The 13,470-nt window shown below is 40.1% G+C and overlaps 1 protein-coding gene across 1 annotated transcript in view; it reads right to left on the bottom strand.

The window, feature by feature from the left end:
- The window catches only part of chd4b (chromodomain helicase DNA binding protein 4b), a 36,898-nt gene extending 24,186 nt beyond the window's left edge, over positions 1-12,712 (bottom strand). The window contains 18 exon segments of the mRNA XM_008431422.3: positions 254-391; positions 485-685; positions 1,695-1,886; positions 2,008-2,107; positions 2,218-2,349; positions 2,986-3,197; positions 3,345-3,548; positions 4,212-4,457; positions 5,691-5,863; positions 6,742-6,865; positions 7,800-7,921; positions 8,016-8,253; positions 8,349-8,448; positions 9,060-9,175; positions 9,282-9,527; positions 11,322-11,446; positions 11,929-12,184; positions 12,453-12,712. Of these exon segments, the coding sequence (XP_008429644.2) occupies positions 254-391; positions 485-685; positions 1,695-1,886; positions 2,008-2,107; positions 2,218-2,349; positions 2,986-3,197; positions 3,345-3,548; positions 4,212-4,457; positions 5,691-5,863; positions 6,742-6,865; positions 7,800-7,921; positions 8,016-8,253; positions 8,349-8,448; positions 9,060-9,175; positions 9,282-9,527; positions 11,322-11,446; positions 11,929-11,992 (2,733 nt within the window). The 5' untranslated portion in view covers positions 11,993-12,184; positions 12,453-12,712.
- Between the last annotated feature and the right edge of the window lie 758 nt (positions 12,713-13,470).

Here is a 13,470-nt window from a genome sequence, read left to right as displayed (position 1 = left end):
ACAAAGTGGTTAAAAACATTCCAAAAAAGGCTCATAAAAATAATAAAAAAAATATCTGTCAGTAGTGAAGCAGATATTAGCAAGAAGCACCAAACAAAAGAGCATTGCAGTAATACAATTAGCAAGTTATAAGAGGATGGGCTAATGTCTTAGCTTGAGAAAGACAATGTCTTATTACAGAAATATTTTTGGGAAGATAAAATCCACCCGCTCTAATGGTGCCATTAATGGATCATTCAGGATTTATTATTACCTTGGACTGGTTGTTTTTGAGTCTGTGTGCCTCATCAACGACCAGGCAAGCCCATTCGATGGACCCCAGCACAGCCTGGTCGATGGTGATCAACTCATAGGACGTCAGCAGAACGTGGAACTTCACTGTCGAGTCTTTCTGTTGAGTGCAGAGGTTGGGCGAAACTTCAGTTGGATTTCAATAAACAAATCAATCTGTCCTGTAACTCTTGCTTTTTTATCAACTCCCTACCTTCATCTTGGAGGCCTTCTTCCCTCCCCTTATGGCATTTCCCTCGAACGAGAACTCGTTCTCTCTGATAACAGCCCTGCTGTCTTTGTCCCCAACGTAAGTAACCACGTACATATCGGGGGCCCACATCTCAAACTCTCTTTCCCAGTTAATAATGGTGGACAGAGGAGCGCTGACCAGGAAGGGACCTTTGGAGTGACCCTGTGACAGTAGAATGCAGGATTAGACCAATTTAAAAAGTTCAAATCAACACATAAAAACGCATGTCTTGCCCTGCCTTTAGAATAGAGATTCGAACTTTGAACTTATCCCCTTTTTTGGGCAAAGTTAGTGTGTGTCGCATGTCTGAGACCCCGACCACCTTCACTGAATGACAGAGGAGGGCAGACTTGACAGGAAAAGATCTCCAGATGTAAAATAATCTAAAAGGTTGTCATTTTGTTGGCATACAACTGTTCTTAATGCAAGAATAAAACACATAAAACCTAGGACTGGACAATAAATTAATAATACATATCGTGAGAGAAGCATTATCAACAATAATATATAGAATATTCAGTACAAAGAATATTCACTGAATTCTGAGCTGCTCAGTTTATGATGGACTCTTCAAAAATCAAGAAAATTATGGACAACCCTCACTGTCCTCTTCATGAAACTATCTTGGGGAAACTGAGTGTTTCCCCAAGATAGACAGACAGCTACAAAAGATCTTTCCTGCCTTCAGCCAACACTATCTACAATAACTCTCTAAAGAATTTTAATTAATATGAGTTACAAAAACATTCAATTTCCCTTTTGGGCTTTTCTGAATTTGAATTTGAACTTCTCACGGCCAACTAAGCTAAGGTTGGTGGAATCAACTCGCTCACTCTTTGGTTAGCTAGCAACTCACTCACTCTATGGTTACCTAGCAACAGTCTGCTGAGTAACTTGTGCAGCAGGAGTTTTAGGTTTCACCACTGTGGCTCGTAACTGCTTAAGAATAAAAAATGGTGCAGAGTGATAACTATTGATAAAACAGAAAAGGTAACACCACCAGTTTGGCAGTATTTCAGATATTTAAATAGAAAAAATTATCAATAATTATCAATATTGACAATTATCAATATCATGAAATTTCGTACCAGTATTTCATTTATATTGTCCAACCTTAATAAAACCTCACTTATCACAAATAATACCAAGGATTCTCACTCTGGATTCTCACCTCCTTATACAGAGAATACAGGAAGACAGCCGTTTGAACCGTTTTGCCTAAACCCATCTCATCAGCCAGGATGGTGTCGGTGGCCTGGGCCCATGAGAACCGGAGCCAGTTCAAGCCCTCCAGCTGGTAGGGATGCAGCGTGCCGCCTGTACTGTCCAGGTAGTCGGGTTGGCGATCAAACTTGATGGTGGGCTGGTAGGAAGAAAATATTCACAGAACTGATTGTTATACTGCCAACAAATAAAACAGTAAAACAGATTACACCAAAGTACAAAAATTTTATTTAATTTAATGGTAGATAAAACAGACTTACATCTACAACTGGATTAGCAGGTGGCCGTTCCGCCTTTTTGACTTTGACCGTTTTCTTCAGTTTTTTGCCGGGTCTCCCCTCCTCGCCCATCATCAGCTCTCTATTTAGTCCAGAAAATAAGTGACTAAATTAAGATAAACATTTCCCCCTCAAACACTTGGCTCCATTTACATTAAACAGTTTCCTTAGATATAATGAACCCTTCCATACCTGTGATTCCAGTATATCTGTTTGTACGTATCATACTCAGGTATGTCCATGTCTTCACTTTCCCAAGTTGACTGGTCATAGGGCAGATCTCTCCATTTTATTAAGTAATGAACGTTGTTCTTCTTGTCAACACTAGCATTAAAAAACACATAGGAAACATGGAGCTTAATGTTTTAAAATGATCAGTATTACATTATAGTTTCTAAAAACAGCCCAAGTGCGAAAAAAATTTTGTGGCGACAACTTAATGTCTCAAAAAATTCTTTATTGTTAAGTCACAATCGACAGGCACTGGCCTGTTGCCTAGCATCCCAAGCGGAGCTCCAGCACATTTGGTCAGCTGGTTTTACCGGTACCCTACCCACTGTACAATGGCTGCTGGAAAAGAAAAGTATTTCGTTGCTCACTTACTATCCAGAGATCACATGCTGCATTTCAGTTGGTTGTGCAGGAGGCTCTACTAATGCTTTTCAAAAATGTATGGATGCACAAATGCAAATCTGTTTGCAGCCATTTTCATGTGTGAGTGTAACTGTTGAGTTAGAGCTTGGGCGGTGGCCAGCAGCAGCTTATTTCGATTTAAAGTGACAGAGGCCCTAAAAAAGCTTATTAACCAATCAAGAAACCATAATAAGTCACTTTAAGAAACACCTAAAGGTGTAGCAACCGCCAAACTAATATAAATGTTAAATATGATCCAAAATAAGAGTTAAAACAACTTGTTTTTTAGGTTATATGCTCGGTCTCCATTTTGCATATTTCCCCTACCTGTGGTTAAGGACACGGTGGATCATCAGCCACTCTATCTTAACCCCAAAGCGTCCAAAGTCCTCCTCCATGTGAACAAACAGAGGATCTTTGTTTTTTCTCTTTGTGCTCTTGTCATCATCGCCTTCGCCTCCAAAGTCCACAGGTGGAGGTTCGTCCATGTCGGTCTTCCTCTGGTAGTTACGGAACATGACCTGGCAGTTCAGCTCCAGCTGCAGGGAAGCAGAGGAACGGTTTAAGGTGCCGTTATATTAAATGTTGGGGTAAAAGCTTAGTTAACTCCCACATTAGAGAATAACTGTTCAAATTAGTAAAATGTTTGATAAACTTTCCACACATTTTTAAGGGACGATACGTACCTGCAGCTCCAGCACCCAGGAGCAGTGCCAGTAGGACATATTGCACCATTTGACAAAGAACTCCCTCTCCCGACGACCGGCCAGAGGAGGGGGATCAGGAGCATCAGCAGGCAGGTCAGCAGGCCGAGGGACAGGCATGGAGGCTGGAGGTTCCCCCCAACGCCACGTTAAAACCTTCTGCACTTTTCCTTTCATTGGGGGACACTGGACGAAGGGACAAGACGCGAGTCAGGAGGATAACAACAAAGAAATGAGGAGTGGCTTAAAAGGTTTGCACTGAACTGCTTTCATAATTGTCATGTAGGCCTGTCGCAATAAGCATTAAATCAATTAATCATGACTTGCATGATTTATCATTTTTCAATTTTCTCTCTTTTTACCAAAAACTGGATGACAAAGGTCCTCAGTATGGTGATTTGGTCTCAAATAGCCATTTTTTGAAGGGCGGTTTTGATTACTGAGTATTCAGAATCCATTTTATTTGTTGTGTCTGTTGTTTTGTTTATTTATTTTGGATATTTAAAATGTCTTCCAGTTCCAATGCTAAATATTCAATAGAATTTACAGTTTACTGATCTTTGAGAATATATTCCTGCATTGTTTTGTAATTATATCACTTGAAAATATTCTCAAAACAACAATATTATTGTTTATTGCAGTAACTTCTGGTACAATTAATCATCCAGGAAAATATGGTTGTGGTGAAAGAACCTTAATCAGAGGTGCATGACTGGCAAAGTATGTCTGTGGTACAATATGTAAACTTATCCTGATCGGGAGGATCAGCTGTATCTGCAGTAGAAAGCTGCATTTGCAATCCAGATTCAGAACCTCCAGAGCATGCGCAGATGCAGACTCGGTGCTCACCTTGCAGCGGGGGCAGATCCACTCTCCGTTGGGAATCTCGGGGAGAGGAGGGTTCAGGCAGTGGATGTGGTAGGAGGAGGGGCAGGTGTCACAGCAGAGCAGCTCTCCACCGTCCTTACACACTCTGCAGAACTCAATGTGGTGGTCGTCTTCCTCCTCCATGCCATCATCTCTCCTGTCGTCATCGTCCTCCCCTTCAGCCTCGGACAGATCATCTCTAGCCTCCCACTGGATCCCCTCTTTCTCCTTGGTGTTGCAATCAGACACATGAGGAGGAGGTGGTGCATGTTGAGGGGGGAGGGAGGTATGCGGAATGGCATGAAAGGAAAATGGGAGAGGTGGGGGGATTCGGGAGCAAGAGCGGTGGAGGGTGTGGAGCGTGCATTGAATGCGTGTGCATGTGGAGTCAGAGGGAAGGAGTGGGAGAGGGGGGACAGGAGGAAATAGAAGATGGAGGGTGGGATGTATGGAAGAGAAATGAGAGACGACAGACAGAGAAATGTAATGTTAGGCAGAGACAGAACTAAAGTGCCAAAGCTAAAAAGTCAATTTTCCTTCTTGTTTTCCAGAAATTCTCTAAAGTAGTGCACAACATTTTAGAAGCAAGCCCAAAATACTCAAACCTCCAACCTGGGTGGCTCTGATTAGGGTGCTACAATAAATGAGCCCTGAGAACAGTGGTCAGCCGATAGATACTTATATGTGAAACCGATCTTGTCTGCCTCTGAAAAGGTCTAAAAATCAACCAATGTCCCATTTTGCTTTGCTGTGAGAGATGGCGGTCGTCCAGCAGCCCACTGTATTTTGGAGCTAAACATTTTTTTAAATTTGACAGGAAATTTGAAACCATCACTTGATTGTTATGTGTTGTGGAAAGACATTATTAACAACATCTAAACACCAACTATAAATTCTTAAAAAAGGCAAACATTAAGAAAAAATACAATTACAATAAATATGTTTAATCCTAATTAAAGTGTCAAACAGTTATTCGTGACTTGTCACTTAATCTACTGAAGTTTTTAGTTTGTAGATTGGTAAAAACAGACAGTGGTTACAGAGTTAAGGTGAATTAGAAAAAAGAACAAAAAAACACCTCAGTCTCACTATGTGTTCACATACTGAGCATACTATGTTGTCAGTGTGCTTCCTATATTTCCACCAGAGAGATTCTTTAAACCATCTTTGCTGTCACTGTTATTGGTGTATAAAAAAAAAACTGGAATACGAAAACAAACCATGTTTAGCCTGGTGGGGGTGTAAGTGAAGCCTGGTGGCCCGCCAGGCTTAAACACACTGGAAGAAACCCTGCAGACCAGCCCATCAGGTCACCCCACTGTTGTCAACTCAGCAACTTTCTTACTATATTTAGCAACATTTCAGACAAAAATAATCACAATCTGCCAAAATCAGAATCAGCAGGTGATCGGCCAGAAAACTGCAATCGGTGCAGCCCTAGTTCTGATGATTTGTACTCACACAGTGTGGACAGCTCCACTTGCCCTCTGGAGCCTTCTCCATGTCGGGGTCCAGACACACCATGTGATAAGCTCTGGGACAGGTGTCACACAAAATAATCTCTCCTCCCTGCTGGCACACCTCGCAGTAGTCCTGGTGGTCAGTCTCATAGCCATCGCCATCTTCTGCCTCCACTGACAAAAAAAGAGTCCCAGAAATAAATGTGTCAGTGAAAACAGGAAGCAGCTCACCATAAACTTGAATGACGTAGTGAATCTTCCTGTACTAGACTGATGTTTGTTCTGAAACAAGGTTTGTACATTTTTCACAAAGTGAAATTCAAACATTTTCAAGGCAAATTTTCAAACTTTTCCAGCACCGCACTTTGGAGATAAAAACAATACAGATGAACTAAAAAGAAGGTTTCAATTCCCTAGTATATGACATCCTTTCTTCCTGTTAATTAATAATGTCTGTGATGATATTCAACATTCTTCAGCAGGGACAATGTAAAATGAAATATAACAAAATGTTATGGTTTGAAATGTCTCTCACATACAACTGACTGGTCCAAGAACAAAACACTTAACAAAAATAAATAAAAATTTCAATAACATTGTTTAATGCACAAAATATAAGACCTGTATCTCAACTATATAGATCAATAACTTATTAAGCTATAAGGAATAATAAATAATCTTTGCACTGAAACAATCCAAATAAATAATGTTAAAGTAAATGACCTCCATGCTCAAATTAAAAGCTTAAACACAAAATACAAAGTCGTACCAAAGAAAGGCTCTAAAAAATGTTTTTACCAAGTTTTCTGGATTTAGCAAATATAAATTATTCTGATCACTGTAACTAACCTAAAATAAGAAAAATTTTAGTCTGCTTTAACATCAGAAAGTGAGAAAAAACAGGACTTTTTATTAGATGGATGAAAATATCTAGTTTCAACTATAAGTAATGTTTATGCTGAAATCAAGCTCTTTCCAAATCTTCAAATTGTAATTCAAGGTTTTTCTACAGTTAAGAGTGAACATTCCCAAAGCATTTTTTTTTTCCAAACCTTTCTTCTTCTTTTTCGCATTTTTGGATTTCTTTTTAGGACGGCTGCTGCGGTTGGAGCCGTCGGACACTGAGAAACTGCCGTCTTCAAAGTCGCTGTCGCCATCAGGCTCGTCTTCATCGCTCTGATCAGACGCAAAGGTAAAAGAAGACAATTCCTAAAATAAAGTCTATACACATTTTTCATCTTAAAATGTTGTGCGTTTTGTTTTATAAGTGCAAACATTTAAGTAGTTCACCCTAATCTTTAGTTTCCTCTACATTAATGACTTTTAAGTCAGAAAGATTGTTGTAAGAATAAAACCTACAGGAGTACAGATAAAACTGGGGCTTAACTATTTAAACCAGTTTGTATTCTTGGCAAAAATAGCAGTAGTGATCTGTTTGCATTACAAACAGATCACTACTCTTGTCAAGCTTTTCATCCCTGGCATCCCAAACTTATCCAGAATTGTTCAGTTTTTTTTAAATCATATAATCAAATTCAACATTTTCCAGCATTTGTCAGACCATTTATCACTATTGTGAAAAATGTCTTACCGCAATAAGAATTTATTATTGTCTCAATAAATTTCAACTAAAGATGTTAAAATAAAACGTAAATTTAATTTTTACTGTTTTCTCCACTGTTTGTTCCATGACCGCATCAATAATTATCAGTAAATTTGAAAATATGATTAAATACAGTTACAATATTCAGTTTAAATCGCATTTATTTAAGTAAGTGGCGTCCTTTAGTAGATCATTTCAAACAGGAATGTTTTTCAAGAGCTGTATTTGTTATTGTGGCACTGTAATTGCTGTACCATACAGTCACAGCCACAAAGTTACCTAAAAAAGAAGTATTACATCGTTTTTTTATCATCACCATTATCACAATAGTACCACAAAATATTGCAATAAAATTCTGAGTCTATATCACCCAACACTGGTTGAATCTAACTTCTTTATGTTCATGTTTTTTGTTTGTTTTGTATCTTTCTGATGCACCAAAGAACAATCCCCCCAAACATCCTTAAACATAATAAACCAGCTGTAGAAAGTGAATAAATATCTTACAGAGGAGCGCTTTCTCTTGCTGTTGAGGCCCCCTAGTTTGATTTTAAGTGGGGCCACCTTCTTGGGTTTTGGCTTAGGGGGAGGCTTTGGTGTAGGTTTTGACCTTTTGCGAGCATTTGGACCTAAAACACAAGAATTAAAAGTGAATTTTCAAATTACCATTATTCTCAGTGTTAGATCAAAAACAGTATTTCTAGCTTTGGATATCTGCTGTACCTTTTCCCTCTTTGGTCTTGGCCTTGCGGAGTGGGGGAGCTGGAGCTGGAGCCGGCGCTGGGGGCGGTGCAGGTGTTGGAGCGGCAGCAGCAACAGAGGCAGGGGCAGGAGAGGGAGTAGTCACAGGGGTGGCAGCAGGGGCAGCCTCCACGCCTCCATCAGTCCCCACAGCCACCATGTTCTCCACTGCTGCAGCCACATTGGCAGCTGCAAGGGCTGCATTGGCTGTGGCGCAACCCTGGGAGGAGGGAACGGCACAGAGTGAGAGTTTTTGCTAATTTTGAGCATCTTAACATGAAATAACAGAGAATAATTATAAGAGAGTTGTAATACCTTCAGCGGGTTGTTGGTGCTGAATTCTCTCCACTTAGCCATCATTAAGGTCATCATCTTGGATACGGGTATTTTGGGATTCTTTGCTGCAATTAAAGGTCTAAAAACGACAAAGTTTATTGTTTCTTTTTAGAAGTTTATTTACATATTTACTACTGGGAACAAGAAAGAAACAAGATATGTTGTTGTCCCGATTCACTTTTTTCTCTCCCAATGCCAATACCGATATCTGAGGTCTGGTATCAGCTGATACCGAGCCGATACAGAGAAACAGAGCTGAATTAAACCATTTCTTTTTATAAAAACAGACATAAATGTACATAATTACAAATTTATTTGATCATTTAAATGGATGAATATCTTCACTAGCTTGGTCAACCATTTAAAATCAACAAAACTTTAATTTGTTCAGTCAGTTCAGTTAGGAGTAAAACAGCCGATGCAAAATGAACAATAAATAAACTCAAACTAATAAGCTGTTTTGGTCAAAAACCTAAAAATTAACTGCATTAAACCTTCTTTCAAATGGTTCAGAAAGTGCAATTAGAAATTCTAAATATGATGTAAAATAAATAATAAAGCATAGAATTAGAATGCACAGACCTAACCTTATGTATCAAGCATACTGTCACCGATACCCAATGTATCATTTTTTTCAATGTCAGTACAGATATTAATGTCAGATCGATGCACCTCTAGTTTTCCCCTCACCTAACAAACTGGCTGAAAGCCTTGTAGTTGGTGAGAGAGCTGTAGTCTTCCTGAGTAAAGACATGATCGATGTCCTTCATGCCCCAGGCCTCCAGCAGCTGGGCGGAGCTTTTCGGCTGTGGTGGGAGCAAAGAAGTTGGAAAACAAAGCCAGTCAGAGGAACTTCATTCCTCCAGGAGCTGCATTCGCTCCTTCCGCAGGGAGTAAACAATAAAACTTTACCTGGCAGTCATCGTCGTCGTCATCGTCGTCTTCTGGTTCCGGATCTTTGCGTTTGCTCTTAGAGCCTCCTTTCTCTCCGGCCCCACCTCCTTTCTTCTTGTCTTTTGCAGAGCTTGAGCGTTTCTTCTTTTTTCTCCCAGGGGCGTAATCACTCCCTTCACTCTCTGACCGCATACCTCCCTCATCTGCATCCCTCTCTGCCGCCTCCATTCCCATCAGGTGCTCTGGGGAGCTGACCGGCAGTTCCTACAAAATACAGACCCACTTTACTAATTACAAGAGGGCACGGCTCCTTACCAGGTTTTATTTTTTCCATTTGTCGCTTGCAGAGGTTATGATACTCTTTTAGGCTCATTAGTCAAAATTCAATGGTGTTTTCCTAGTTGTAATATTGCAAACTAAAAGTTATGATTTTTAACTGCTGGTTTGACAAAACAACCACTTTTGTTGTGAGGGATCTGAAATGTTTTCATAGTTCCATTTATCAAATATTTCATAATACTGTACAGTGAATATAACCAGGTCACTTGAGACCCAAATAGTAAACCTATTTCATACTCAGCATAAACCCAAGATTCTGTTTATATGATTTACTTTAACACTGATTGTTCACTGCATTGCACAAATATATTGTTCATTCTTAGTTTTTACAATTTGAAGATGTTTGCACGTTAAAATGCTACATAATACTACATCCATAATAATTTTATCGTTACAAGACAAAAAAAAATCCCTTATTCTGGAATCCTGTCGCATCGTGCAAAAAAGTTCAATTATTATTCAAATTAAAACAAGAAATTACAGAAAATATTTTTTCTAGTGGCATAATGGGTGCCAGTAAGAGCTATTTTAGGAAATAACATTGAGATATTATTGCTAAATATTGTAATGATAATTTAAATTATGATTAACTCATTTTCCTTTCACTGAAGCACTTTCATTTTCACCATCACAATGTTCACAACTACTCTACCCAAGAGTTCTGATTTTGGTCACTAAGATTGATATCCTTAAAAAACTGAGTTTAAAAAGTTTTTAAACTTATCACATCAACGTCAGCAAAGTTTGGATGCTCTGTAAGTTTCTTTACAAGCCACAGATGGAAAATTGATCAATGGATGAGAGGCTGAAGCTCAGCGTGAGCTTCTCATGACCAATTCCAAAAATATACAAACAGTTAATAGATGCAAGTAATTTAAAAGCTTCTGTCTATATTATTGGTGCAAATTCAATTTAATGTAATCATATTTGAGGTTTTTACATTTTTAATTTGTAGAAATATGAATAATAAGGGTTTTATTTTTATTCGTCCTATGTTAGAGCTGGCAATTTCTAAATATAATTTATATGTTAAAGATGCGGTATGTAACTTTCATAAAAAATATTTTTTCTTCTCATTAGTGCACTTAGCAGCACTGATTGACAGCGCTAAGACCCGCCTCCTGATTGGTTGTTTATGGTTGGTGCATTTCTTCAGATGGGAAGAGCTGGAGGAGATTGATGTTTATCTGTCTCAAACTATGCTGTCACGACACAGAGACAGTTTTAACAAATATGTAAAAAAAAACATTTTTTTTTAAAGTTACATACTGCAAGTTTGAAGGGAAAACCTTATATCTTACTTGTATCTATATTTTATATTTCTTATGTAAAAATGAAAACGAGGAATAGGAGTAAGTCAAATAAATATTTAGAATAGCAGAAAATATTTTTTTTACAATAATTGGGGGGAAAACATCAGTATTATTATGTAATTTGTGACTCCATTATGTTGAAAATTACTCCAACTGAGTGTGGATCATATTTAAGCATAGCTGTGGGTGGAATTAATTTCCCTCATTTTTAATGGGGAAAATTATTTGCTTATGCATTGCAATTTTTCACGACACAAACTGCCTGTTTGCTTGCTGAATTGAAACCCTCAAGGAACCTGCTGCAAAACTAGGGAATTAAAAAAAAAGTTTTTCTAAGCTCCCTCACAAATAAATACATCAATTTAAATATCCAGCATGCAAACTTTGACAAGGGCAGCGAGCTCACCTCCCGGATGGGTCTTTGCCTCTTGCTGCTCCGGCTCTCTCTGCTGCTCTTCTTGGCTTTCTTCTTCTTCTTCGACTTGGGTACCTCGTCCAGGTCGGAGACAACATCCTCCGGCTCTTCTTCATCTGCAAAGGAGACATGCTCGCATTATTATTAGTTTCAGGAGAGAAAACACGACTGCAGGCCGGAGGGGGAGAAGACCACGAACGAACGCGCGCGCTGTTCCATCTGGCACGACTGGGCAAACGGCTGTGCACGCGCGCACACATGAATGCGTCCGTGAATGCCACAACAGCACAGGTTTAAACTTACCCGATTTCCTAACGCTAAAAATAAAATAAAATAAAACTTTAACAGGCCACACTCTTATTAACACATTAGCGATGTTTCTTTAAAAAATATAAAATAAATAAATAACGAAAAGTGTGAACACTTGCTTCTCAAGTTAGCTAACTAATCTGTCATGGCGAGTGACCCGAGCCGAGCCGAGCCGAATACTCCCGGCTAGCTTCAGCTAGCATCGCGGAGAAGCTCAAGTTACACAGAGATGGACCTTTCTTCGGGGAAAGGAGGGAGAGAAAGAAAGGGGGGCAAACGCCGAGCTTACCGTGAAGAACTGAATGCTCCTCTGGCGCTCCAAAGTCGTCCCTCTCATCTTCGCTACACGACATTTTCCCCCTACGAAAGGTTTAAATTTATTTCTTTGCAGGGCGAATTAATCCCCCGTAAAACCTCGCTCCTCGGTCGGCGAGGGAGGAGGGAAAATGACGTGGGACTGGTGGAGAATGGACCGGGGGTGTCCAGGAAGGGAGGGTAGCGTGTGAGTAGGGGGGGAGTGAGGAGTGGTGGTTGGGCGCTTGGTGCTGGAAAAAAACAAATAATGATACATTTGATTGGCTCGAAGCCTGCCCAGTTGCAATTGTAAACACACACTATTAAATTGTCCACCTGTCAAAACAAACAAGTTATTATGCAGGTAGATCCCAACAAAAGAGTGGATCAACTTACAGGTGACATTTATCCATGTTATTAAAAAAACAAAACAATAAATGCACAGCCTCTTATGAGAAAGATGCATCAGAGAAAAGTTTAAGCTTTAAAAATTCCTGCCTTCAAATATTGGAAACTTACTGTAGTGTGCGTGTAGTCCGATTCGAGGTGTGCTCCCTCTTTCGGAGCGACAAATAAAAACCAATCACACTGCTTCAGCTCCAGACGTTGTCCTAGGGTGCTCACCCATTAAATCCCCGAGTGATATTTCTGTTTCTTTTCGCAATGACCCCAAACACGCGGCTCCGTCCCCCACTTCTTGTTTCCCCCTTACCTTACAGGCAGCGCTTAGCTAACATCCTCACAAACACACAAAGGGGGCAGACATCCCATAATAATCCCCCCCTCTCCCTCCCACACGCACGCAGGACTCTGCATAGTTACCTCGCAACGGACAGACCATAATACTCCGGCTGCCCCCACCCCCTCCAACATGCACGCGCACATGCATGCACTATGCTCATGCACATGCACACTTCTTCCCCTTTCCACTGGAAGTCCCAGCCCCCTTAGCAACCCCGTTGTCATAGTGACACCCCCCCTCCCTTGCTCCAATGGACAGACCATAATACTCCATCAGTGGCAGCATACATCCCATAATAATATACAACACCTAAAAAGACAAGAAGGTTAAAAAAAAAAAAAAAAAAAAAAAAAAAAAAGAAAACACCACACAGATGGTCCTTGGAGGAGATCAGGTCCTCTAGTGACAGACCATAATACTCACCGGGCGTCCAGCTGGTGTTAAAACTATGCAATAAATACATAAAAATAAGGGAATAAAGTGATGGATTTTGTTGTGAGTGGTGCTCACGCAGGTGGACGGCATGCCGGCAGTGTGCGGGTCAAACACCCTGCAGAGGTTCAGTGTTTACCCGAGGCCTTCTCTCTCAAATATTACCTCTGATTCTCCATCAGGAAAATCAAAACGGTCCCACGCCAACAGGTGCGCAACTGCACCAACACGACCAGCAGAGCTGCTGCTGCTGCTGGTCGGAAGCAGTTCCATAAACCACTTCATTAAAAGAAACCACAACGTGCAGTTTCAGCGAGAAAAAGTAGTAAACAATTTAAGCTGCGCTCAAATCAGACAGCATGC

This window comes from Poecilia reticulata, chromosome 16, assembly GCF_904066995.2.
Source record: "Poecilia reticulata chromosome 16, P_reticulata-male-v2, whole genome shotgun sequence".
NCBI lineage: Eukaryota > Metazoa > Chordata > Actinopteri > Cyprinodontiformes > Poeciliidae > Poecilia > Poecilia reticulata.
The sequence above is the reverse complement of the archived record's forward strand: the minus strand, read 5'-3'. Positions and strand labels throughout refer to the sequence as shown.